This window comes from Podarcis raffonei, chromosome 1 (genome assembly GCF_027172205.1).
Source record: "Podarcis raffonei isolate rPodRaf1 chromosome 1, rPodRaf1.pri, whole genome shotgun sequence".
Taxonomy (NCBI): domain Eukaryota; kingdom Metazoa; phylum Chordata; class Lepidosauria; order Squamata; family Lacertidae; genus Podarcis; species Podarcis raffonei.
Genome location: NC_070602.1, coordinates 83,924,568 through 83,952,153, shown reverse-complemented (window position 1 = coordinate 83,952,153; position 27,586 = coordinate 83,924,568). Strand labels below are relative to the sequence as shown.

Here is a 27,586-nt window from a genome sequence, read left to right as displayed (position 1 = left end):
TTATTTGGCAGATTTGTCACCTGCGCAGCAGCGCAGACAGCCTGGCAGACAAACGAGTGAGGGATGTTGATCTGGGAGGAGAAGAGCACCCTGGAATGGCTTCCGTCGCAGATTGTTAAGCTGTTTGGTGAGGAGTTGGGTTTTTCTTGAAGAAAAAGTGATCCCCGCCCCCTCGTTCAGGTACTAGGACTTTGTGAAATGGGTCTAGGAGCAGGGAAAGTTTCCTCCTGGCAGCCAGAAGGAATCTGGATAGAGATGGAAGTTACAGTAGCTGACAGAACATGGGCTTGTTGCCACTCGCTTGTCTACCTGCTTGGAGCTAGTGGAGAAAGCCAGGCAGAGTTACGCTATACCCTTGAAGGACACTCAAAGTGCATTCCTGCCCCCCTCCAATGAATTCTGGGCAATGTAGTTTGTTCAGAGTTGCTGGGAATGATAACTCTGTGAAGGGTAAATGACAGTGTCCAGAATTCTTTGAGGGAATGAATATGTTTCACATAAGCTTTAAAGGTATAATGTGTAGGAAGAGGCTGTGGCAGAGAGCAGGTCAGAGTCAGAAGTGGAGTCTGGAAAGGAGGGAGGCCCAGAGGCAGAGTGGAGGCAGGCTGCTGAAGATGCCAGGGGGTCTCCCCTTCCTGCTGTGATCAGCTCTCCTCCCTCCTGGTCTTCCAGAACATGCAGAGGAATGAAGAGGGCAGATCAAAGAGAGACAAGACAAAGGACCCTCAGGATAGGAGGAGCCTTAGAGAGCGGTGGAGAAGCAGAGACCCTTCAGTCCTTGCAGCTGCCTCATTGGGGCAAGATGTGCTGGGAACAGTTGCTGTGACCACTAGGCCTGAGATGTTTTGTTTCTTTGAATAAAGAGTTAACCTCACAGGCACTTTGTGAGTTATTGCTGACCTGCTCTCAGCTTCCGCCTTGAGAACACCTCACTTGTGGAGTGTTCTGGGCACTTAGTCTCCAAGAACTTGTTTATCATCCTTTCATATGTATGGTGAAAACCTAGTAGAAATCCTTAATTTCACGATTGCTTCCATAAATGTACATAAAATTTATTGAGCAAAAGATACATGAACTATATGTCTCCTTGGAACATACTCCTAGATAGTGCAAAAACTCTGCTGAGTTGCAAACGAATATGTTTTTGCACTAGTTAATAGATACGCTTTATTTAGGAAATAGCTGAATTAGAAAGCTGGAAAATGTTTAAATCAATTATGTACAGCAGCCCTTTCATCTTGGTGGTTTTCACTTTGATTAAAATTGCTGTTCCCAGCAACTCCCTCTAATTTATGTGTCAGGTATAATTTGTGTAAGATGAACCTTAACATTTCAGGATTCCCTGACAAAACTTTCTCTCCGTGCAGACTTCCCTCGGTTCCTGCTTACCCCGTCTCCTGGCAGAGATGACGTGGTTCCAACCTCTGCTGCCTCAGGCATGAGCTCTTCAGAGCACCCTCTGAACCACCCGCCTGCAGCCCTGACCAATGCTAGCCACATTATGGAGGACTGGAGCGATGTGGCCCAAACACCTTCTGATGCTACCTCACTGAGGGCTGGACTGTTGCACAATGCCAACAACAATGCCTCCTCAGGGCCCTGGCGAGGCCTGAAGAGCCCATCCCTTTCTTCTGCTGTCTCCCATTCCAAACTAAGCTACCTGGAGCGTGTGGTCTTGGAGATTGTGGAGTCGGAACGCATGTATGTGCGGGATTTGCGAAGTATCATAGAGGTAAGCGCGCCCATAATGCTTGCCTGCCTGTGAGGATGGAGTTCTTCAGTTCACTGCTGCAGTTTGTTCTGTCATATAAGGGCCTCCCATCTTTTGATCTGGGCATTAAAGATGTATTCTATCTAGCTGTAGGAAAACCTGGCCTGGACAGAAGGTTAGGAGCTGGTGCCTGCACACCTTCCATCAGCCTTCAGGCCAAGAAAACCCCTCAGTATTTTACTGTGCAGAGTCCTTCTGCTTTGCCCTCAGCGGCAAACTTCACACACTGTTTCCCAAACAGGGATGTACTGATCATTATTTTCAGAGGCACAAAACACTTCCTGCTTGCCATGTTGCAGTGTGCGAATGCAGCGCATTGTGTGCACTGCTATGGACCTTGTTTATTTGCATGCTATGGCTGAAGGGCCAGGTAGTTCTGGTGCTAATTATTTCCTGGTTTAGAGTATAGAAAGGGGCTTTCTGCCCTGTTGGGACACTGTTTAGGCTGAGTGTAGGAAACAGAGAGTGTATGGCTGTAGGCTTGAAAGCTGTAGGCTTGAAAGACCTACATTGGCTCCCAGTACGTTTCCGAGCACAATTCAAAGTGTTGGTGCTGACCTTTAAAGCCCTAAATGGCCTCGGTCCAGTAAACCTGAAGGAGCGTCTCCACCCACATCGTTCTGCCCGGACACTGAGGTCCAGTACTGGGGGCCTTCTGGCGGTTCCCTCGCTGCGAGAAGCCAAGTTACAGGGAATCAGGCAGAGGGCCTTCTTGGTAGTGGCACCCGCCCTGTGGAACACCCTCCCACCAGATGTCAAAGAGAAAAACAACTACCAGACTTTTAGAAGACATCTGAAGGCAGCCCTGTTTAGGGAAGCTTTTAATGTTTAATAGATTATTGTATTTTAATATTCTGTTGGAAGCAACCCAGAGTGGCAGGGAAAGCCCAGCCAGATGGGCGGGGTATAAATAATAAATTAATAATAATAATAATGAATTATATTGGGGATGGGGGGCAGGTCTGAGGCTCTCCTGATGTTGGTGGCCTCCAATTAGCCCCAACCAGCAGAGTCAACTGTCAGGAATGATGGGAGTTGCAGTCCAACAAGCTCTGGAGGGCCTCAGGTTCCTCACCCCTGGATAATATGGGAATTCCCTAGAACATTGATTAGGTTGATTAGACCCCCCCCCACCACATGTTTAGGTGGCTGGAGTTTGGGGCAGTCTGTCGTATTTGCTTGCTTATTTTGCTACATGGCAATACTTATGACACAATGTGACTTGGCAGAATTACTTGGCGAAGATCATAGACACTCAAGAGCTGCTTCTACGGCCAGAACAAGTTAGTGCACTCTTTGGGAACATCGAGGATATCTATGAACTGAACAGGTGAGTGCGATGTTTGAGCAACACGGCCTCACTGGCAACTGCCCCTGCCCCACCCCTTATCTCTGTATTTGCCAGAGAGGACTGAAAATCTGTAAGCACAGCAGAAGGTACCCCCTCCCTAAATGGTCACAGTCCTATCATGACAGTGGGACAGGTTGGTGGATGGCAGGAGACTCACTTGCTTTTATGGAGTTGGAAGGGACCTTGAGGGTCATATAGTCCAACCCCCTGCAATGAAGGAATCTCAACATTCCCCCATTCAATTTGAAACTATACTGGACCCCTTATCCCCTTATCCCACTTACCCGGGATAATCAGTAGAACTTCTAAGTAGACGTCATTTAAGATTGCGTTGTTATTAATGAGAAGCCAGCCCTGTGTTTTCCACATTACAGAAGTCTGCTTTGGGACAGGCATTTTCCTGTCACCTCTTTGCCGTGAACTTGAAACACTTTACGCATCTTATGGAAGCTGATAGATGCAGATTAATGCCTACTGATTGTGTTACCAAGCTTGGATTGTGTGGGCGGCAAGCTTCTATAAGTTCTGCTCCTCGCTTGATCCAGCTCCCCTATTGCTGGAAAGCGGGAGCCAACATTCTTTCACATTTAGCCAGAAGGTTTGTCTCATTCTGAAAGTCTGCAAAATAACAGCATGGATGTTTGACCCTTGGGGTTTATTTGAACAGTCTTGGGCAGACATGGCTGCAGAAAGGAAAGTGGAGAGACAGTGTTGGTCTCAGAGCAGGGAAGCAACATCCTTCCCTGTATGATGAAGCACTGAGGAGAGGAGAGGTCAGAGGGGCAGACTGAGTTCAAATTGCTCCCGGCTTACTGGGCGTTCTTGGTTTTGTTGCTTGCCTGTTCTGTGAACTAGCTTCCCCTCCCCAAATTAAAAAGTTCCTTGGGGCAGACATGAGCTCATAGCTTGTCACTGCAAGACACTTTGGGCAGTGGGGAAATGCTGTTTGTAACAAATAGGCTACACGAATAGTTGCTGGAGCAGCTAGTTGGCCATTTTAAGCAATGAGTGCCCCTCTTTCTGTGTAATGGCTGCCTTGTGTTTTTGGCTCCCTGGCAACAGTGGAAGGGCTTCCCCTGTGCAGGTGGGTGCTGTGAGTACTGTTCCCAAATCTTTGCATGCCTTGAATTTTGCTTCTATGTTTGGGACTTGGAGGGGAGGGAAATGTTGTTTGCATTTTGCCTCCCGCATGTACCCATCCTGTCCCTTGAGTGCCTATGCTACTGAGATGCTGTGCTTAGAATATGTGACACAAGAGGCTTCACCGTGTGTGTGTGTGTGTGTGTCTGTCTGTCTGTCTGTCTGTCTGACTCACTGATTCTTCCATTTCTCAATTTCTGCTCAGTGAGCTTCTGCAGGATCTGGACAGCTGCCACAATGATCCTGTTGCCGTGGCAAGATGTTTTGTGGACAGGGTAAGGAGATGAGCAGATACTGTGTTGTGGTAATCTCTGACTATATAATGGAGTGTCACAGAATTCTGCTGCACAAGCCCTTTCGACACCCTTATTGGGTGCTTCCATTAGGTATGAGGGCTTAAACAAACAGTACGTAGGGTGAGGTTGGCATTCCTTTTATACAGCTGTACTGGGCATGTTTTGAGAGGCAAGCTGAGATTATTGCTAAGTGAATATCCAGCCATCTTTTACTGATTACTCTCTCTCTCTCTCTCTCCCTGCAACAGAGTCAGGATTTTGATATCTACACTCAATACTGTAACAACTACCCTAAGTGAGTATCCTTTGCAGTGAAGGGAGAACTGGTTTCATGGGGCCTTGGGTGACCCTTTCCCCTCTAATAACTTAATCTTTTTACACAGAAGAAACCTTTGGTCAGCCTCTGTCTCTGGGGAACACAGAATAGTTTGTAGGTGCTTTCTTTTTTAAGTCAGCGTTCAGTGACAAGATAACCCAAATCTTGCACTAAAACCAGCTGAATTCTTCAGACTGTACATCTTATATTGGGAATAGCCACTGTGGTGCCCTCCACATGTTGTGTGATTACAAGTCCCTTCAGCCTCACCCAGCCTAGCCTATGGTCCGGGCTGATGGGAGCTGTAGTCCAGCAACATCTGAAGGGCAACATGTTGTTGTTTGTATTAATAAAATTCGTATACTCCCTTCGTCCTAAGATCTCAGGGCATTTCACAGCATAAAAATACAGAATAAAACCACAAAGCACCTAATGTTGGCTGCCCTTGATTTATATAGTCTAGCAGAAACAAAACATGTTTATGAAAGCTAAGCAGATTTGCATGATTTATATAAATCTGTTTATCTTTCATAAAAGTTTCTGCAAATCATAGCAAGAGGCAAAGAACAAGGCAAGGCAATGAAGCCCCACAGCTGTTCTCAAAAGTCCTCCTCCAGGGGTCTTCCTCTTCTTTCCCTCTAACAGGCTGACTTTCCAGGTTTCCCCACATTCATCAAAGGAAATTCCCTGTAGGAGGTACAGGATGTGCTATATTGCCAAAGTCTGATTGCTTCTCTCTGTTAGCTAGTCTGGCTGTCACTGGCTTCCGGATCTTGTTTTTAAACCCTTGCATTGCAGTCCCTTGTCGGGGTGTTTGAGCATGCCTGTCCGTCAACTCATCTTCAAGGGAAGGTGGGAGGTTCTCTGCTTTGATCTTCAGTGCTATTCATTATACCATGATGGGTTTGACCCTCTAGCTCTGTGGCAGCTCTGACCGAATGCATGAGGAACAAACAGCTGGCCAAGTTCTTTCGCGAGCGGCAAGAGCAAATCCGTCACTCATTGCCCCTTGGCTCCTACCTTCTCAAGCCTGTCCAGCGCATTCTCAAATATCACCTGCTCCTTCAGGTAATATAGCAGTAGCCTAGTTGTGTTGTCTACCCATTTTGTCTAAAATTCAACCAAAACTCTACCTGTTTTGTCTAAAATTCAACCATAAAATGTGCAGATCTGTGTTCAAGCAAATATCACCTCTCTCTTAGAAAATGTATTGGCCACTAGTCAAGTGGGAACAGTTGAGAACTAATACAGAGTTTGAGTATTTGCAATTATACAAATAGCCTCTGTGGGTCACACATGAGGAAATATAGATTGTAGGAATTAGCTATATAAGAAAATGGTTTCTCAGCATCTCTGTATGTATTTCAAAACCAGCCCTATTTCTGTGAAGGAATCAGATTTGTATGTTATAATAATAATAATTTATTATTTGTACCCCGCCCCAGTGTTACCAGTGTTTATCCATTTATGCAGAGATAGGAGACTTTCCCCAATTTCCCCAACATTATGTTTTTCATAATTCAAATAAATAACAAAAAAAGTAATGTAAGAAGAGCCCTGGTGGATGAGGCCAAAGGCCCATCTGTCCCAGCACCCTGTAATTGGTGATTAGCCTGTCAGAAGCCTGCAGGCAATTCATCATACCACTAAAGCCTACATCTTCCTACGCTGATTTTCATAAAACGTTCTTGATACTGTCATATTTTAAGTTTAACAACAATAGACATAACATTTGAGTAACTTAATGGGTGTGCTTTTTTAATATAACCACTGAAATGATTCCACCCCTGATCCTTTCTCCAATTAATATGGCCATAATGGCCAAATCCCACACAATCTTTTGTGTAAATTGAACTTCTTGCAGTAAGTTACGATTTCTTGCTCGTATTTATCCAATGGACTGATCCTTCAATATGGTTCAAAGGAAAAAGACCAGGTCTAATTGAATTTGCTAGCCTAGACTCTACCAAGCAATCCCACCATAGATGATAATAGTCACCTTTTTGTACTTCCATAGGTGAGTGACTTTTGTTGTTGCCACTGCTGCAATCAACATGCCACCATGTTGAAAAAGTTTTTTTGCATTGTTATTTTTAAAGAAAGCATGGGACTTTGGTTTCAAAGATTCTCCTCAAAAACCTATGGAAATTTCACTGATCCAGCAGAAGTTTCCATGAAAGGGTGAAATGAGCTGCTTCTACCTACAGCTCCCGTGCCATCTTCCTAACCTGCTCCAGAGGGTTTCCCAACCCTCTGGAGCAGATTTTTGAGGAATCATGGTGTTACATAGGGAAGAAGAATCAACGGACATTGTCTCATACATCCCAACTGTTCAAAGAAGCTTCCCCTGGGATCAGGAAGCCTTTTTCATGAATGGAAAGGGCTCCAATGGAGACAACCAGTATTTATGTCATGATTTATGCTTCTCAAGGCTTTAGGGAAGGGCCATAGTTCAGTGATAAGAGTATCAACTTCAAAAGTAGAAGGTCTCATGTCCAATCCCTGGCATTTCCAGGTAGGGTGGGAATGTCCTACCTAACTCGAAAGACCTGCTGTCAATCACTATGGACAGTGCTGAACTAGGTTGACCAATGATCTGACTCACTCAGCATAATGGGGTTTTTTAAATGGCTTTAAATTATTACTTGGCTTGACCCTTGTGTACTCTCCTGGACCCCAGAGCTTAGTAAACTGGGCAGTGGTCAAGAGACAACAAACTGGTGAAATCAATTTGTGTTAGAGAGCCTTACGACTCTTGGCTTACCTTCTTGGCTGTGTGGTTTTGTCCTAGGAGATAGCAAAGCACTTCGACATAGAAGAGGATGGCTATGAAGTGGTGGAAGAGGCGATTGACACCATGACCTGTGTGGCTTGGTATATCAATGACATGAAACGGAAGCATGAGCATGCTGTGCGCCTGCAGGTAATTTGAAAGGGGAAAGTTGTCCCAGGTGTGGCATTATCCTTGGAGAGCTGTGGCAATTCACAAGTAAGTGTTGTATATTCACACTGGCTGATGCATCAGGCAATGCCACCTTTCACAACCCATAAAGGGAAATTCCCTTAAGTACGTATATGCAAAATGAAACTGACTTGCAAAACACGATGGCAACCATGTGTGTTATTACTATCTTTAGTGGTTTGCTCTCTTTCCTGCTGCTTCCTAGCACTGCAACATTTCTTACCATGAGGTGTTGCTAGCTAAAGGGATTTTTAAGATAGATCAATAGATAAAAGGCATTTTTGGTCCAGTATTCCCTTTTCCTCATTCCAGTTTGCAATGTCTAATTTCCCCTTTTTTTCAGACCTCAGTACACACATACACTGTGTTGTTTTTCCTGTGCTGCATTTCCCCCCACTTCCCATTATTTCAGTCACATCACAGCAGCACACTTTTCAACATCTTGTGCCAGTCATTTAAGCCCTTTCATAAAATGTTTAACTTCATGGCCCTTCCAACAATACCCATGGAGCTTAACATCAAGGAGATGCGACAAGACACAAGCCTGGAAAATCCAGATGAGGAAGTGATTATCTGCATTTCTTTTCTGATGCTTAACAAGTTCAGGGACTGACCCCCTAGTACTGAATATCAGTTTTTGGTCTGAGCCTTAACACAATTAGAGTCCTGCAAATAGCCTCAAAATATCACCCCAGCAGATTTTAAGTGCATTCCCAGTTTGCTTGCACTTCCTTATCCTCTCATCGTTCCAGATTTCATTTACATTATTCAGTCTTGCAAACACCCTTGTGAGGACTCCACCCTTATCAGCATTAGTGTCATGGATATTTACTGACAAGTTCCCAAACATTGAATTTAAATTTTTCTCTTCTTGAGGTTTTAGAAGTGCACGTAGGTTGCTGTAGGTCAGGCATGGCCAAACTTGGCCCTCCAGCTGTTTTGGGACTACAACTCCCATCATCCCTAGCTAACAGGACCAGTCGTCAGGGATGATGGGAGCTGTAGTCCCAAAATAGCTGGAGGGCCAAGTTTGGCCATGCCTGCTGTAGGTGGTGTCAGGCCTTACCTTAGTTTTCATCTGTGTTTTCAGCCAATTCATTTATTTCTGCAGGGAATTTGAGCAAGGTGATGATGGCACCCTATGGAAACAGTAGGCAAGCTTTAAGATAACTACAAAAGTAATTTGATCTGGGGCAATCAATTCTTTAGTCATCTGCAATATACAGTGGAACCTCGGTTTAAGAACAGTCCTGTTTATGAACAATTCGGTTTACGAACTCCGCAAAACCGGAAGTAGTGTTCCGGTTTGCAAACTTTACCTTGGTCTACAAATGGAAACCGAATGGTGGAAGGGCACCGGCAGTGGGAGGCCTCATTAGGGAAAGCGTGCCTTGGTTTAAGAACGGATTTGGTTTACGAACGGACTTCAGGAACGGATTAAGTTTGTAAACCGAGGTACCACTGTAATGGCATGAAAACATCCACAAATTGGAAACTGCATAAGGATTAAAAAGAAAGAGCAAGTTACTAAAAATGAAGGGTTGCCACCTGTAGCGATCTGTCCAGAGTGAAGGAAGATGGTGGGAGCAAAATAATTTCTAAATGACTCTTTTTATGGGTTGGTGGTTTATATTACACAAGCTGTGGATCATATTCTGATCTGTGGGGGCTGTGTAGCAAATGCTTCTTTACTGGGCTTCGGGCAAGATGCAGGAATTGCTGATGGAATGTCCTGTAATAATACCGGAGTTCCGGCTGAATGATTTGTCACGATGCCCCTTTTGGCTTCAACCTGTAACATTAGAACCCTCTGACTCAGGAATGGGGAACCTGTGCCCATGCTAAGATGTTGCTGGACTGTAACTCCCATCATCCCTGAACATTGGCCGTGCTGACTTGGGGCTGAAGGGAATTGGAGTCCAGTTTGGAGGTGTACATGTTCTCATGGATAGCAGAGGGAACATTGAGGCAGAGAGAGAAGCAGCCTTGAATTGTTCATTAGAAGACTGGGTATAAATGACAGAAATATATAAAAATAGGGACTTTCTGCTTTGGTTCAGCCTCACAGAGTGACTTTACACTGGACTAATCTACTTTTCCAGTGTCTCATATGGAAGATCCTTAGAACCTTTCAAACTAAGTAGGAGAAAGGGACAAATATTTAGAATATTTAAGATTCCCTTCTTTAACTTTTGCAGATGAAAGAGACCCTCTGGGTACAAAACCATTCAGATCATTTTGTTGTTGGTAATGCTAGGCATTTATTTTCAAGACTGCTGACAGATTTCGAAAATACTTTGAATGTTTGTGAAGGTTAAACAGTGGAAGTGTTGGGGGGGGGACTTATATTCTGAGTTGTGTTGAAATGAATGTATTCTGCAGGCTAAATGTATAGCATTGTATCCAATGCTGTCGTTCCTCTTGTATAATGGGACTTCCCCCCTCTCTGCTCTTATCTCCCCTCAAGCCCCTTGCACATACTCAAAATCTGCTCCAGAGGGTAGGGAGACCTCCTGGAGCAACTTTTGGGGACATGTGGGGAGAGGAAGCCCTGTTGCACTAGTGGAACACTATTTGTGTGGCATTGGGCACTACCCACATACCATAAAACATTCCCCCCGCCAAAAAAAATTTCTCAAGTGGCTGTAATTCTGTCACAGCACAGACTACAACCAATGCTGACATCTTCGTAACTCTGTTTGGGGTTGCCTTGAAATGGTTCCTAATAGGGATGGAAATATTTCACCTTTTTTCTGACACCCCCCTTTTTTTGCTGTTTTACAGGAGATTCAGTCATTGCTTATAAACTGGAAGGGTCCTGACCTGACCACTTATGGAGAGCTTGTGCTGGAGGGTACTTTCCGGGTCCATCGGGTCAGGAATGAGAGAACCTTCTTCTTGTTTGACAAGATTTTGCTGATAACAAAGAAACGGGGCGATCATTATATATACAAAAGCCACATTCCAGTAAGTGGTCCCAACCTTGCAATTCTGTTCATTCACGGGGATGAGTGAATCTTTTCAGTTTTGGTTTCTGTCAATTTTCTAATCTTAAGTCCAGTCATCCACATTTCCACATCAGTTGGTTTGTTTTTTTACAGTCCATGAAAATTCACCAGCATTTTAGTGTGAATTTCTCCTGATATATACACATTTATGCAAAGCAATTTCCCCTAACCTAGCATATTTTTTATGCTATTTACCCTGATCCATGTACTTTTATGCACACTTTGCCCTAATATTTGCATTTTTGTACACATTACTTGGCTGGAGGACTGCACTGCAAAATTTGGAGAAATGCGAATTCCAAAGGCTGATGGAGTTTCGTTTCATGTGTTGTTTTGACAAGTGCAAAATAAGTAGATTCACTATTAAACGTGAACTGAAAAGAAGTTCATCTCCCCCTCCTCCCTATGAGTAGGCAGTGTGATTAATTCTTCCTCCCTGTTTTTGAGGGGTCAGGAGGGCATCTTGGGTATCAGGGTAGGAGGGGTGTGAGCATGAATCATTCTTTGTCACTTTGGAACTCATAGGTAAAGGTAAAGGGACCCCTGACCATTAGGTCCAGTCGCAGACGACTCTGGGGTTGCGGCGCTCATCTCACTTTATTGGCCGAGGGAGCCGGCGTACAGCTTCCAGGTCATGTGGCCAGCATGACTAAGCTGCTTCTGGCGAACCAGAGCAGCACATGGAAACGCCGTTTACCTTCCCGCCGGAGTGGTACCTATTTATCTACTTGCACTTTGACGTGCTTTCAAACTGCTAGGTTGGCAGGAGCAGGGACCGAGCAACTGGAGCTCACTCCATCACGGGGATTTGAACCGCCGACCTTCTGATCGGCAAGCCCTAGGCTCTGTGGTTTAACCCACAGCGCCACCCACACAATAGGCTTGGAACTCATACCTGACAGCTGAAACAGATGTGAATTTATGATCCAGGGTAGAAGGCCCCAAGGCAAACTTTTCTCTACCTGACTCCTGACTCTCCCACTGCTGCCGCCTTCCGTCTTCCAGCACAATCCTAGGCATAACTCAGGAGGGGAGAGGGATGGCGAGGGCATTTCTCAAAGGACATATACATGAGAGCAACAGTGTGAATTTGTTACCCTTCAAATACCCAGTTGCAAGAAAACGAGGAGGATTGCTCCACAGACACATTTGCATTAGTGACTTTGAATGCAAAATCAAAGGAGTGGTGGCTTTTCCAGACTAATTAAGAGGAAAAGGCTATCAATGGGTGTGCTGCTATTTCCACACAGCCAAAAGGGAGTGGGGGGGGGAATCCATTTTTCTTGCTACTGGCTTGTATATAAATTGCAGTGGCACCTGCTGACCCCACAATGTGATGGTGTGAAGTGACTGCCCCAAATTTCACCCCCATCTCCTTTCTCTTTGTTTGCTGTTGCCAAGAAAGGCTACCCTTAATCTTTCTGTACATCAAACATTTATATATTTATATGTGCCCCTCTCGCCCAGCTCAAAGGCACAGGAACCGACAACAACAACATGTGCATATGCAAGGTGATAATAGATCTGTTCCAACCCAATACAAATCTGTTTGGCTGTTTTAAGCCTGAGAGGTGTATGCACCAGATACTTTTTCTTTACTTGAATCTGTGTCCCTACCATAACCAAGTATGAATATGCTTTGGATGTGCTGATGGCATCAAATTCTCTGTGGAAGGGGTGGGGAGAGAGGGTCAGTGGATGATGGGATGGGAGGGGGACTGGTGTTTTTTAGTTCTGAATACAGTATGTTTTTCTTCTTTATATTATTTATGTCTGTTCTAAAATTCAGTACACTACATTGTTTTTAAAAAGGAACTGACAACAACACAGGAATTGACAAACACACACTTATAAATATTATAACAAACCTTATGGTCGTCGTCCCCAAACCTTGGCCACCCAAAGTTGGTCAAGTTAAAAGGTCTTTGTCGTCCTTCTGAGGATGCCTCTCTGTTTATCCTGGCAGCCCTTGGATGATTCAGAGAGATGGCAGATTTGGCGAACTTTTGTTGTTGACGTTGTAAAGGGTACATTGGTTTGACACCTCTCCCTCTGCTCCTTCAGTGCTCCTCCCTGATGCTGATTGAGAGTACACGAGACTCACTGTGCTTCACCGTCACCCATTACAAGCACAGCAAACAGCAGTACAACATCCAGGTGAGATAAGCCACTGTCCTTTATAAGGGGGTTTGAAAGTGATATGGGGGCAAGGTGCAGAGATAGTTGGAAACATGTGTTGATGGGGTGCCTGATGCAGAACTGGCAGCCTGAATAAGGGCAGGCTCCCAGTGGAAATAAGAGGGCCAGTAACAGGACCTGAGAAAATGGGTCGATTGGTTTTGGGGCAGAGAATGCAAGGGTCAGGTTGTGTGTTTTGGAAGGAAGAGGATGTGAATGAGGGGTTAGGGCAGTTTGGTGGTGTGTTGCAATGCCACCAATGTTTGTCAGCGGTGTGGAGATACTGGTGATAAGAATGCCAATTGGGGATTATCAAAAGAGTGTGAGTTGTTAAGTGTCCGCAACAGGTGGGGCTGGTGGCAAGGTTTGGGAAGGAGCCCTGGTGTGTGCATTTGCATGGTAACAGCAGAAAGAGTGGCAACACTCAAAAAGGGCTGAGGTGTAGTTGAGTCAGGTGAGTAATCCTGGCTTCCAAGATGCATAAGGCGTACTTTTGTTCCCAGGCCAAATCAGGGGAGGAGAAGCGGGTTTGGACTCATCACATCAAGCGCCTGATTCTGGAAAACCACCATGCCATCATCCCTCAGAAAGTAAGTGGAGGGTCTCCTTCCTTCTCCTTCGCATGCCTGTAGAATGGATGCTGGAGACCCCATGGAGTTCTCTGCCTTTCTTTAAAGCTTAGTCTAAGCCATGTCTCAAGAAATGCTCTTTTTCTTTTTTGAATCAGAGGTGTGCTATCGGAGGTGTTCTTTCTTCTATACATTTTTGCTTTTTCTTTACTCTTGAATAGGCTTGATTGGTTCTCTTTACTGAATCATACAAAGCCCAGCCATATCAAGCTAGGCCTAGGCCTAGGAGCTTCCATAACGTGGGTATGAAAGGTTTGGGGTTTGGAATTTTGTCTTCTCCTTTGTCCAACCGAGAAAGGGGCAACAGTTGTGGTGGAATTGGTTCCTAGTGTCCAGGGATGATGGGGCTGAGGGGAACCTCCTTTCTCCTTTCCTATCTCTCTGCTATTCTCTGGGGGAGGGAAGAGAGGTGGGAACCCCCCATTGCCTCAGGTTTCAGGATCCTGGATTTCCAGTTTAGTGCTAAGCCAATACCTTCTTTTCTTCAGGCCAAGGAAGCTATCTTGGAAATGGACTCATACTGTAAGTTTCCATTATTTTCTAAAAAAAAATAATAATTGTCCCAGTAGTTTGTTCTTAGAAACCCTCCTTCTGCTTACTGTGTCCTCATCAGGGCAAGACAGCAGACATGTCGGAATTTCCCAACACAAGTCTAAGAATGTACTCTGCCTCGTGGGGTTAGGTTCTTTCATCTGGTTGCAGGAAGATTACACAACACAGAAATCAACAATAAGTGGAATGTGATTCTGAGATGTGATGCTGTATTGATGATCCAATTCTCTGTCTCTTGTAATGAATATAATTGTCACCTCCTCGGATTGCGAACCAAGCCTGAGTTTGCTTGCTGGGGCCTCTGCTGCTAAATGTAATATTCAGGGGATTAGAATGCTAAGGTGGTGTTAGCTTGGTTCATGCATTAGGGGGTTGGTCATACCAAGTGGGGGCAGTTAACAGGTTCTCAAACACTCCTGCCACTTCCTTTAGATCCTTCTCGCTACAAATATAGTCCAGAGAGGCTGAAGAAGTCCTGGTCATACCAACCTACAGAAGACATTCCTCAGTATGGCCGGCAGGGGCGCCGGCAATCAGGTAAACAGGGCAGGGATGTACCTATCCAAGCAGTGGGGTGTGTGTGTGTGTGTGTAGGGGTGTGTGTTTGTGTGTAGGTGTAGCTGTTGTTACTGTATCCTGATGGCATACCTTGTGTGTACCTGTTGCTGTTGACTATAGGGCAGAAGTTTTTGTTTTCTGTAGTGGCTTGTCCAGTAGTCTGTTGATAGCAATTAATATTTGGCCTTGGAGCTTAGTGCAGCTGACAGGTGCTGGAGCATTTACTCTGCCAAGGCCTAATGACCTCTGGCACACCACAAACACACACAGACAATGTTCAGAGAACATACCTTTGTTTGTTCTGGACAGTTCTATGGGAATTTTTCTCCCAGTGTCACTGTGAACTTGTCACCTTCACTTCAGCAATACAGGAAGCACCATGAAGAATCAAAACAGAAAGGAGAACGGGTCCAGTGCTTACTGGTAGAATACTTTTTCATTTTCGTTCTATACATTTTGGAGTGAGATACTCCCCCTTCAGGAGCTGTAGACCAGGTATAGGGAAGCTTTGGCCCTCCAGATGTTGCTGCATTACAACTTCCATCAGCCTCAGAAAGCGTGGCAAGGGATGTTGAGACTTATAGTTCAGCAACATCTGTTGGACTGAAGATTCCCCATACCTGCTATAAATGGAGTTAATGGACATTGAAATACTGATTCTTAAGCATAGGATAATACTCATTTATACCATATACATGTTTACATACATAAATGCAAAATAAAAACTACAAAACTTTGGTTGTCATAGACCATATTGAACTTTTGTTTTAAAAAACACACTATTCAACAACACACATAGAGCTAAAAAGAGGTCTTGTTTCAAGTAAGTACTAGAGCCTGTTCTCCTTCCTGTTTTGAACCTCTGCTTCAGAAACAGGTAATTCAGAGTTGGAACATGCCAGTAAACAACTTTGTCCTCTCCCCTCACCTAGTCCCTCTTGCATCTGCCATCAGTAGCCTAAACTGTGGAAAAACTGTGGCAATGGCAACCTGACTATTTATTGGCAGCAAGGTGATGAATTGGTTCAGCCTTTTGGTCTGATCCATCAGTGCTGCTGTTAGGGCAGTCTTCGCTGGGAATTGTAGTCAAAAACATCTGGAGGCAAATGTTTGGCAAATGCTATCCTATGCAGTTTCCACACTCAAGAAGTATTTACCATTCTTTCACAACATTCAGGCCAATCTGCTTCCAAATTCAGGAGGCTAGGATAGGTGGACTTGAAGACACATAGCTGACAGACTTCAACCGGGCTAGTCCTTGATCTGAGTCAGTATCCCAAGGTGTCAGGTAGAGAGGCTTTTCCCATTCCTTCTACCTGAAATCCAGGCTGGGAGCTGAATTGGGAAGTCTACCACTGAACTAGTGACCCCTCTCTCATTGCTCCCTCTGACTGCTCTTCAGATTGTTGTGTAGAACAACCACCTTCCACCAATGTGTCAGGCAAGCTTGTGCAAGTCAGGGCAGGCTGGTTCCATTTCGTTGACTCTCCTGGGTGTTGTACTTTCATACCAAAACATGGAAGCCGTTCCAAATTCCTTTTATTCCTCCTTGACTTCTTATCCTAACAAAGGGTGCTCTTGCTGTCAACAACTCCTTACACAGCATAGGGGTTTTTTTGGGGGGGGGGGAACCACACACATCATGGCCTGCTTTTGCGACTCGCAACTCTAGTAGATGCCTATGGGTCTCTGTGTGCTGGGCTGAGTTTGTGGCGTGTAAAAGTGTGCTGAGGTCCTGTGTGCATTGTTTGATTGCTGTGTCAAGAGAGAACTGCTGAGCTCAAGTCTTGGGTGCTGCAAGCCTAGACAGCTTCTAAAAAGAGAGCTCACTAGAGGATCTTCTGAAGGGCACCTGCTTGTTAAAAGCAGATCGTTAAAAGGTTTTATCCAGGAGTGTTGAGAAAATGGGCCTCTTAAATAGCTATTGGGTGGTATTATGGACCTAATGTAGTCATGTTTATTAATTTCAACAGGTCTGCTCTGAGTAAAACGCAACGTAATATTTATGCCTGCAACAAGAGTGTCAAAACAACATGCTCTTTGTGCCCTGAAAATAATCTAGAATGACCCAGAGAGTTGGAAGGAGAACCTACAAATAATCTAGTTCACACTGCAACTGGCAGCAGTATAGGACCATACAGCATAGGTTCCTCTTAGGCTCCCCCCACCCCCCAGCAGCAGGCAGTTCTTCTCTCCTAGCATCACCACCTCCTCCTCCTCTGTTTCCAATGGACATGAGGCGGGCAAGTACGCTTACCAAAGGAGGAAGGCAAGGGCAGTGGTAGCAGCACCTCTCTGGGTACCAAGCCGTTGCCATTGTACTTGCCCCCAGTACATTGTTCTGGGGCATTGTGGGCAATTCAGCATTGTGTTCATCAAAGTGGCAAACAAGGGAATCTGGGACAGCAGATGGATCCTCAGCAGGTGCCCAAGGATGCTGACGGCTGACGCTGGTCCAGGTGCACCGCTGCACTGAGTCACAGCATCCCTAGTGTGGTGCAGGCCCCAGGAGGCAGGGCTTTAGTAACACCCACAGCAGAATGGTACTGACTCTAACAGGTATCTTATATCCTATCCTTAGAGCCTTTCCGTGGCAAAAACACTGCTGAGAGGCTCCTAGATGGACTCGAGCGTAAAGGCCGCAGGAAATCTGGTGCGGGCTCCACTCATTTAGCATGTGGCACGAAGGGGCTCTGCCATCTGGTGTTGTGGGGCTGGGAGCAAGCAGGTGGAGCTCTTTGGGTCAAACCTTACTGCGGAGTAGCTTATGGGCTTTGCCTCCTCGACACAATTTTGGCTGAACATGCCTCTCAGTCTCCAGCAAACGTAATAGATGATGCTGGCTTTTAAGCTCTATAGGCAGGGCTGTGTTTATTCCATGAGTTCACAAATTGGTATCTGACACAGAATTGCGGGAATCCCATTTTTTCCTCCTCTCTTTTTCTTTTATCAACTATACTACTAATTATAGAACCTACATAGTTAATTTCATTTAGCGAAGTCAGCATAGAAAATAAATCATGTTCTACAAGGAGAACAATAATTCGATTAATTTGCACATGTGTCAAAAGAATACTAATTACAGTATACAGTCAACTCAATATTCAAAAATCTGATCACACCCATATGTTACCCAACATCATTCCCTCTTCGTAGTTGCTTATTTAGATTAATTCTACATTAAAGGTAAAGGTAAAGGGACCCCTGACCATTAGGTTCAGTTGTGGCCGACTGTGGGGTTGCGGCGCTCATCTTGCTTTATTGGCCGAGGGAGCCGGCGTACAGCTTCCAGGTCATGTGGCCAGCATGACTAAGCCGCTTCTGGTGAACCAGAGCAGTTCACGGAAACACCGTTTACCTTCCTGCCGGAGCGGTACCTATTTATCTACTTGCAGTTTGAGGTGCTTTCGAACTGCTAAGTTGGCAGGAGCAGGGACCGAGCAACGGGAGCTCATCCCGTCACGGGGATTCGAACCGCTGACCTTCTGATCGGCAAGTCCTAGGCATTGTGGTTTAACCCACAGCGCCACCCGCGTCCCTAATTTTACATTCCCTAATTCTACATTGGTGCATGTTAAATCAGGGGTGGGAAACCCTTTTAGCTCAGGGGCTGCATTCACTTTCGGACAATCTTCCAGCAGCCACATGTCATTGGTGGGCAGGGCCAGAGGCAAAAGTGGGTGGCGCAATGGCTGAAGGTTACGTTTGTACAGTAGGCCAGTTTTGACACACACTGCAGGCAAATAAAGGGGCATTAGCGTGGTTCAAGGACACATTCCAGCCAGGCAAAAACACTCAAGGGAGGGTCAAAGCAAGACTGTTGAAAGATGAGGCCTGGAGAGAGACTGGAAGTTCAGATAGGCCTAGGGGGCTGCATTTGGGCCCCTGACCCTGAAGTACCCCATCTCTGTATTGAAATGCAATAGCACCAGGCACAGTAAATGTGAAGTTCTTGTGGCTTCCAAAAAGGTGTGGGAAATGTCTCTCGAAATCATGGAAGCCTAAGAAGGGCAAACAGGGCTTCAGGCACCTGGAAAGTGGGACACCCTGTTTCCTGCCTGGGCTTTTGGCCTCCTTTCATCTTATTTGCTGCTCCCTGCAGTCCAACTTGGATTGTCAAAGTGGAATAAATCCTGCATAATAAGAAACTGCTGAGTTTGCAGGGGGAGGTGTCTGATTCTGGGCAGCAGAATCTGGATTTTTATTTTTATTTGCTGCTGGAGTATACACAGCCCCTTCTGTAGAAGACTGGGTGAGAGACAGGGCTCACTTTTTAAAAATCTGCTGGTTTATTTGGCCTCCTAGTTCATTCAGTCTTGGTGGCTTGTAAGCACAGATTTATTTATTTAAATTTAAACAATTTATATACTGCTACAATAGTCTTTAATCAGTGTGCAAAGAACAGGATACAGAAAAGGTAAAATCTGGTTAAAACTAGAAAATCCAACTTCAGTAAGTGCCTGTTGGAACAATAATTTAAAAAGTCATCTGTAGGCACTGGAAGTCCAACAGGGAGGGGTCCGGTCTGACCTCAACTGGAAGGGCATTCCATAAAATTGGGTCCACAATACTGAACACACTGCTCTTTGTGGATAAGAGCCATACGTCTGAGCCACGGAGAACTACTAACCGGGACTCCCCTGAAGGCCTGTGATTGGGCAGGGATGGAGGGATTAGGTGATCCTTGACAGATGAAAGACTGGTGATGCTGTTCTCTGAGAGGCTTGTTCTGCACTGCACAGAGGAGGCTAGTGCTGTTCTGCACTTCACTCAGATGCTTCAAGGTGTTTCCTTCTGGAGGGGCAGAGGTGGCGGGCTGAGGCTGGTGCTGGGGTTCTCCCCACCTTTTCTGGTATTTCTGGGCTCTGAACCAGCATTTCAAGAACTCATCTCGCAAACTTTCCTTTCATTGCAGAACCAACAAAACAGATTCTCAAGCAACTGAGCAACAGAGGTGAGTGGATGTCCCCCTTTCCCACATCCCCCCAGCCTAGGAGGAAGAAGCTCTGTACTGAGTAGATTTCCCAGTCCCAGGTTTACTTGACCAGTGTGGGTGGGATTTGACAGGTGCCCGTCCTTATGCCAATGGTCACTCCTATCTCAGATTTATTACAGCTAGCAGTTTTGAGCCCAGGGCAATTCTATATTGCTAAACAAGGCACCTTAGATGCTGAAAGGCAGGGATGGGGGAACCTGGAGCCCTCCAGATGTTGTTGGACTGGACTCCCACCAGCCCCAGAGAGCAAGGCTGGCGAAGGGATGACGTTTCCCCACCCCTGCTCAAAGTGTGTAAGCCTGAATTGTTCCTTTACTCAGTCACTCCTTCAGCAGTGACTTCTTCCTGTTGCCTTGTGGTTGACCCACTGCCTTCTCAGGGGACCCACAGCCGCTGGAAGGGACTGTAATAAGATATAAGTGATGTAAAAATGGCTCTCTGCCAGCATGTTTGCTGTGTCTGCTGCTTATATTGAGTAAGAGTGTGCCTGAAATGGAGATTGGGAAATAGAGAGGAAGACTACCTGGGCAGGGAAACAAGACCCCACCTTTTCCCTAATGGCTTCTTTTTCCCCCCTCCTTCTTCCTGTGCTGCAAATCTGGCAATAGGACTAAAGGTAAGAGACAGAAATTCTAGAAGACAAAATAAATGAGGGAAAAGAAGAAGGGTCTTCCCTTTCTAAGGAAATTAAAGTCTTGGGTGACATGCGATGGGCTTTGGGTCCCTTACCAAAACACCACCTTAAAGGTAAACTGCTCTGGGGTAAATGTTGGTGCAGGGGCCATTATTCATTTTAATAACAAATTGACATTTCCCTCTGACCACTGCCATCTCCCATAGGGTGGCCAGTAAGCTTCTCACAGCGCTAAGCTGTGTGCTTCTGCTCTCATGTTGAGCAGGCAGCGATAGAGCGCAGGTTAAGGAAAGGGCACCCTAAGCGGTGTCTCTGTTGGTGCCCCAGCACTGGGGCCTTTCTAAAAGCCCCTGCTTGCCCTCACTTCACGTAGCATGCAGGCAGTGACGGAGCCCTTTTGGAGTTTGGGGAGCCCTCGCACCCCACCAACAGCTTGCCGCAGCAGCAGCAGGATCGGCAGGCCCTTCCCCAGGAATCTCTGGAAGAGTTGGCTGAAAGCGATGGCAGCGAGAAGGATATGGGGCCGGAGGAAGAAGACGAAGAGGAGGAGGAAGAGGAAGAGGAGGAGAGGCTGGTAGGAACGGAGCAGGTGGCAGACTTTGCAAGCTCCTTGATGGCCGTCCTCCACTGCTGGCACTATCGGGCCAACGCTTTGCTTTTCTCCTGGGGCAGCACGGTGAGGTGCCTGTTCAACCCCTGCTGCGTCTCCCTCCTGCATGCTGGCTTGCTGCATGGCTCGCGGCTGCCCTCCGTTCCTTCTGTGCCATCTTCCTGTTAATCAGATGTGGGACAGCCCCAGAGGTTCCCGTGTGGTTTCTTTTGCAGCTGTTTTAACCCTTCGGTGATACTACTGACTGACTTGGTGCTTTTGTGCAGTCCTTCACGGGGGCTAACAAGATTTGTGGCTTGATAACAAAAGAGGCTCTTTAGGTCTTACCATCTCTGTATCTGTGGGAGGTCCTTTTCCTGCCGTTCCCTGTCCTCTTGCCAGGAAGGTTCTTCCACGTTAGCAGCTTGATAATGAGACAAAGCTAACGTTAAGCAGGATCCTCTTCCAAGTCCTGTTGCCTGTGCTATTGGACTGTCCCTGGATCCAGCACTAACTGTGCACCTTCCAGATAGTTTATCAGCCTGCAGTTTTTAACTAGTGCACTCCACCAGCCACACCAAAGTGCTGCAAGACGTGTAGAGAGTCTGCTCGGGAAAGCTGTGTTCCTGGATGAAATTGGGACTGGCTTAAGCAACTGCAAGGCTCCTCTGTGCCAGGGCAGCAAGTGAACCAGAGCCACCAGTACTTGCGTTCACCTGCTGCTTGCAAGGCTGATGGATGCGACATCAGGTGGTTTTTGTTGCTGCATCCAATGGCTAGAATATTGGACTTGGACCTGCGTGGGCACGTGATGCATTTTAGCTATCTGGGACAAGCTATGATCTCTGACTTCCTCTGTAAAGTCATATGGTTTTTCAGAATGACAAATAACAATGGCTAGGGATGTTTGGCTGCTCTTGTCCAATGGCTTCTTCCCAGTAGCATGTACTCAACTCTCTAATGTTTCTGTTTTGGTTCAGGCCAAGAGCCACAAGGCACAGGAAGGGCCCAAGCAATACCAGTCGCCAGGCAGCAGTGGTGAGAAAAACAGGGCCGGGGATAATGTCTCATCTGTCCCAAAGGTGAGTGGTTGGTGGTTGGTGGAGGTGCTGTTTGGGGAAGTGCCATTGCTCAGTGGGTAGAGCTCCCAGGTTCAGTCTCTGGCATCTCCAGAGAGGGCTGGGAATGTCCCTTCTGAAACCCTGGGGAACCTCAACCAGGGAGATCACAGGTCCATCCAGGTCAGGGCTGTCTGCTCTGTTAGGCAGCTTCTTACATTCCTTGGGGAGAATGGAATTTCTGCTCATGCCAATTCTGAGACAAGGAAACTGTTGGCCCTTAACACTAAAAATAGGATTCAAAGCCAAAGGCTCCTGGACATTCCACTTCCCAGACTCAGTGCCCATATTGGGTATTCTATGCCATTGTCCTTTCCAATGGATGCTCCACATTGTTCCCAGAAGATACGACATAAAAATGAGCAATATTTCTGTCTGCTGTTGAGTCAGCTTAGTGGTTGGTGGGTTCCTTGCCTTAGAAGCCAACATATTTGCTGGGTACAAGAGTTGGTTGCATTTGAGTAGTGACTATTAACTTAGCCCTTAAACTGTTTATCTGCAAGACCACCATTTTTTGGGTTGTGCGTTAATGGGTTGTGCGTTAAGTTTGCAAAATTTCCCTTCTCTTTTTGGGGGCACATTTCCTAGGCGCGGTCAGCCATCGAACTCAGCATGGTCTTAGAAGCGTCTCCCCTTAAGGAAGAGTACCTGGAAGAGGGTCCTTCAGACCCCGAGTTGATGGGCAACCCGGAGCCAGTCCTGGCAGGCCAGTGGGGGACCCTGAATCAACAGCGTTCAGATGGCCTGGAGCCCACTGAACATACTGAACTGAAGCCGCTTAGTAGCGAGGAGGAGGAGGAAGAAGAGGAGGAAGAGGAGGAGGACAGACGTGCACCCCAGACCAGAAGCATCCTCCCTTTCTCTGTGCTGGATCAGGCCAGCGTCATTGCAGAGCGCTTTGCCAGCAGCCTCTCTCGCCGCAGCAGCCTGGCACTCGAAGAGGGCAAGGGCCACCTGACTCCAAAGCAGGCTAGCCGCAGCGGCAGCGTCTTGAGCCTGGACGGCAGCGAGAAGGCCGGATGTCGCACGAACAGCACCACAGACTCCCTGCTGCAAGAGCCCCCGGGTGAGCCCAGCAGTGCCTGCAGCGGGGCTGCCTCGCCTGGGCTGCTCGAGACGGACCATGCTTCCTGCAAGCGGAAGGAGTCCATGCTCTCCCATCAGGACCGGCTGCTGCTAGACAAGATCAAGAACTACTATGATTACGCAGAGCACCAGGATGCCGGCTTCAGCGTCAGGCGGCGGGAGAGCCTGTCCTACATCCCCAAAGGGATGGTGAGGAATTCCGTCTTCAGGATCAACAGCCTTCCCCAGCCAGAGCCTGAGCAGGAGGGGCTGAAGCACAAGAGGCTGGGGGGCCCTGCCAGTGGTGGGGCTGGCCTCACAGCAGCCTGGGTGTTGTCAAATAGACCCGGGGCTGGGCTACAGGCCCCCCGCTCCGAGGCAGCCTCTGCTGGAAGCCCCTTGCCCATCACGGAAGCGGAGTTCAGGCCGCCGGCTGAGATGATTAAAATCTGGGAGGAGATGGAGAAGCCGAGTGGAGAGGGCTGGAGTAGGAGGCCTGAAGGTGTCACTCGGCCAGGCACGACGAATGGGCAGGTGGCCGGGGGCTCCTCTCTGCGGCACGCGGAGAGGCTCCGTGGCCAGGAGAACGGCTTTGACCTCCACGAGCCGCTTCTCATCCTGGAGGACGAGGATCTTGGGGCCATCACAGAGGAGTCGGCGGTGCCCTCGCCTGAGAGCAAGTCTCCCGTGGAGCGGGCTGCGCCTTCTAGGAAGCCCTGGAAGCTGGCCCATGAGCTAGGGGGCTCTGAGCAAGATCGGTATCTCCCCCGCTTGCACCCCCGGATAATGCAGCTGGCCCACCTGACGGAGGCAGAGCTGGCGGAGAAGGTGAAGAACAAGGTCTACCAGCTGGCCCGCCAGTACAGCCTCCGAATCAAGGGCCAGAAGCCTGCAGCGCATAGGAGGCTTGCTGAGCTGGAGGAGGAGATGAAAGGCAATACCTTGACTGTCCAGCCGGAGGCAGATAAGAAAAGCAAGGGTATGTATTGGCCAGAGGGCACTGTGCTATCACAGGCAGGACCTCATTGTTCATATTATATGAATTTCAGCAGTGCCTAGAAGCCACAGCTGTGAGCATAAATATAGGAAATTCATTGTGACTTAAATTTTAAAGTTTTAGATTAATGACTTGTCCTTTCCTCTTGGGCTCGTGGGTGGTAGCAACCTTCATTAAAAACACCCCACCAGCAACATCCACCAAATATAAAGATTCACAAAGTGTCAGATAGATATAAAACAGTTGTAAAATATAATATATTGAATGTTTTAAGAGCCACATTAAAAAAAAATACTGAAATGTGCTTATTACAATAGTAGTAGTGGATTCTGTTTTCAGAGGAGTTTATATTCTAGAGCAGAACTCTTTGACAGCCGGAGCCAGGCACCACTTGCTGGGCCAGAGGAATATCACCTGGGCAGGGAGGACCCAAGAGGCAGTGCACACGCCACATTTTTGTGGCTGCTCAAAACCATGAACCTGTGCTACTTTAATGGCAAAAGCCCAAGTGGGTGGCCTGTTTTTCAGACCTCCCAGCATCCTCAAGGCAGCTTTCCATGCTCCTATTTCTTTCCCTGGGGCAGTTGTGTTTGGTGAGCACTGTCCAACCCCCAAACCAGGAAAAAGCACAATTTGTAAACATTGTGCAAAGAGAACAGATTTGCAGATCTGGAGATTCTGGAGATAGAAAGAGACGTTCTGGGGAGAAAACTCTCTTTCCTGGCATCTAGGAGAAAGTTGAAATGGTCTGAACTGAAGGAAGGGGGCTCCATCTCTCTAGCCTGTTCCTGCATTGGGCTGCACTCACTGCTGAACTCTGCCTTTTTCTCAGTGCTGGGGGAACTCTTGCCCCAGTGTATCCAGTCTCCTCAGAGCTCTCTGTCCTAGCCACACACACCTTCCTCTTTCCCCTGGCCACAGCCCTTATCCAGGCCTGCTCCACACCTTCTCAGGTGCTCTTTCCTGACCAGATTGTGCCCTTGAAGTGTGATAATGCCTCTTTTCTTGCCTGGCTAGAGAGGGCAGGGGGGATTATAACAACCTCTGAAATGTAGTTTACAGTGCAAAGGTAGGAGTCGTTTCTGGCCCTTGAGCCAAGAAAGGTTTTCCACCCTGATTTAGCTTAATTCAATTAATTCCATTGCTTCTCCCTCTGTTGGAGAAGCTCCAGGTGCCCCATTCAGCTACTGTATATCTGAGATGGAATTGATGGAGGCCCCAGAGGGGATTGCAGAGGTAAAGGGGGAGGGAACTTTCTGGCTTGGATATATCTGAATACGAAAGGTTTCCACTAGGACAAACCTCCACCTCTAGGATATTTTAACAAGGGTCCTCACCAAAGTGCCCAAGAACTTGGCAATTCTCAACTCCTCAAGCTGAACAGTCTCTGGGAGCCTCTTTCCCTCCTTGCTGTTTTAAAGGGAAACAGCATAGCTGCTGTTCAGCCGACAAAAATGGAGCTGCTGAGATTGGGGAGTGAGGGGGACCACCGTTGCAGCCTGCCCACCCAGCAAACCCCTTGCCTTATTGCTGCCTCACTCATTCCTTGCTGGTTTTTCTTCTAGGCAAACGGAAGCCAGCCTTGACCCTCCCCAATACTTACGAGCAAGTTTTGCTGCAGGAGGCCAGCCCACTGACTCTCCCCACATCGTCAACCTCGTCCCTGGAGAAGTCCCCCAAGCGCTTCTCTTTCAGCCCCTCCTCCAGCAGCCCGCGGCTTGCCTCCCCCACCAGCAGCACCCTGTCTTGCAGCCCCCTCAGCCCCGTCGTAGCTGAGAAGTTCAACTGGCCAGACGTGCGGGAGCTCAGGTCCAAATATTCCTGTCCATCAGGGAATCAGAAGTGCAGGCCGCAACCCGTCAACAGGAGCCGCTCAGCCCCTGAAAAAATGGTGGATACAGCTGGTAGAGCTCTGGAGGAGCACCAGTGCTCCAAGAGGATTGTGAAGGCAGCGGACAAACCCCAGCAAGGGGGCCTGCCAGGCTGCAAAAGGGAAGCTCCACCGGACTCCATCCTCCAGGGCCACGCCTGCGACGCGCACAAGGAATTGAGCGTTACGGCTGAGACCTCTCTGGAGAACCGTCAGCGAGTGGTTGTCATGGAAAAGCTGCTGGATGTGACTGTCGACCCGGACGAGAGCTATGTGCAGATTCGCTCCCCTACGTCCCGGGAGAAGATCTCTCTCAAGGCCGTGGTGGAGAGGTGCAAGGCCTACCAGGACTCAGAAGAATACCGCAGGCGTGAGGAGGACCTCCAGGAAGCAGCTCCCCACAAAGCACTTCAGCAGGTTTGCCGGGAGAAAACAGACAGCAGCCAGCAGAGCCTGGTAAAGAACCTGAGGGAGAAATTCCAGACCCTCAATTCCAACAGTTGAGCTCCTATGTCTGTTGCTCCCATGCTGCTAAGCCCTCTTTTATGAACTAGGATGGTTCTGGAGTTGACGTCATTTTCTCCCCCAGGTCCTTGAGAGGAGAAAGGACGGGTGACAGTCTCTTCCTCCTCCTCCAACCTGGATTGCCACCTGGCTCATTGTGCTCCAACCTTCGTGTCCAGCTGCCTCTACCCTCTGGGAAGTTGCTGAGCTCATGGCTGTGCATTCTGAGCCAGGTGGTTGCTGTCCTTCATTGGCCACGCTGTTGGGAAGTACTCTTCACACGTTTCCGGGAAGCACTGAGAAGCTTCCCATCAGGACAGGCATACCACAAATCAGAGACTCCTTTGCAGCTACCCATATGGTCCAGTAAGAAAAGGTGTTTCCTTTCCCTTCAAGACCAAATGCTTGCTTTGCCAAGCCACAGCAGAAATGAATGAGCCTTCTGTTGCTCAGTCTCATAGGATAACCATAAGTTATTGTTCCAAATTATCTTTTGTCTTTACTTTTTTATTTTTAAGAGCGTGATTTTACTGTGGCTGGCAGAGGGTTGATCTAAGACTCCAGTTTGATAGTATATAATCTTAATAATATTGGTTGTGTACACATTTCAGTCTGTACGCACTGTGCAATAACCACTTTTGACCAGAAAATGTGGCTGTGGTTTCTTCACTAGGAGGGTGGGTGGGGGGAATGGGGGGGGGATTGCAGCCTATGATTTTTCACTGCAGAAGTAAGATTGAGAAGAGTCTTGAGCATCACAGAGCTCTCTTAAGTTCACTAGTGGCATGGGCTAACGCTAGTGCGGTTCTGATCCACTATAGTGCCAGGAGGTCTTAAAAGACCTGCACATCCCTTGGTAGAAGATTTATTCTATTCACTGGTCAGCGCTGGAAAGATCACTGTCCCCACCCCCACTACTGGATGTCTTTAAGATGGGACACTTTGCCAAAGGAAGCAATGCAGCTCCACTAGAGGAGAGCTCTGAATGGAGAAATAGGAACAAGTCAGGAAAGTGCTGCAGCTGCCCAGTCTAATTATCGAATGTTGGGTTG

At 47.3% G+C, this 27,586-nt stretch overlaps 1 protein-coding gene across 1 annotated transcript; it reads left to right on the top strand.

Moving 5' to 3' along the window:
• Positions 1-16: 16 nt before the first annotated feature.
• PLEKHG3 (pleckstrin homology and RhoGEF domain containing G3) lies at positions 17-27,184 on the top strand. Its single transcript, XM_053400361.1, has 19 exons — positions 17-127; positions 1,368-1,732; positions 3,001-3,101; positions 4,468-4,537; positions 4,807-4,853; positions 5,792-5,942; positions 7,666-7,797; positions 10,621-10,803; positions 12,909-13,001; positions 13,526-13,612; positions 14,140-14,173; positions 14,636-14,740; positions 17,343-17,414; positions 19,677-19,715; positions 20,366-20,373; positions 20,765-21,067; positions 21,961-22,062; positions 22,687-24,142; positions 25,726-27,184. The coding sequence occupies exons 1-19, from the start codon at positions 64-66 to the stop codon at positions 26,532-26,534; spliced, it is 4,221 nt and encodes a 1,406-aa protein (XP_053256336.1). The 5' UTR covers positions 17-63; the 3' UTR covers positions 26,535-27,184.
• Positions 27,185-27,586: the final 402 nt, after the last annotated feature.

What these genes read in the sequence shown, in the direction of transcription:
- PLEKHG3 (XM_053400361.1), top strand. Translation starts at nt 64, where the DNA reads ATGTTGATCTGGGAGGAGAAGAGCACCCTGGAATGGCTTCCGTCGCAG. An exon ending in ATTTGCGAAGTATCATAGAG is followed by an intron (nt 1,733 to 3,000) that starts GTAAGCGCGCCC and finishes GTGACTTGGCAG; the next exon opens with AATTACTTGGCGAAGATCAT. An exon ending in CAAGATGTTTTGTGGACAGG is followed by an intron (nt 4,538 to 4,806) that starts GTAAGGAGATGA and finishes TCCCTGCAACAG; the next exon opens with AGTCAGGATTTTGATATCTA.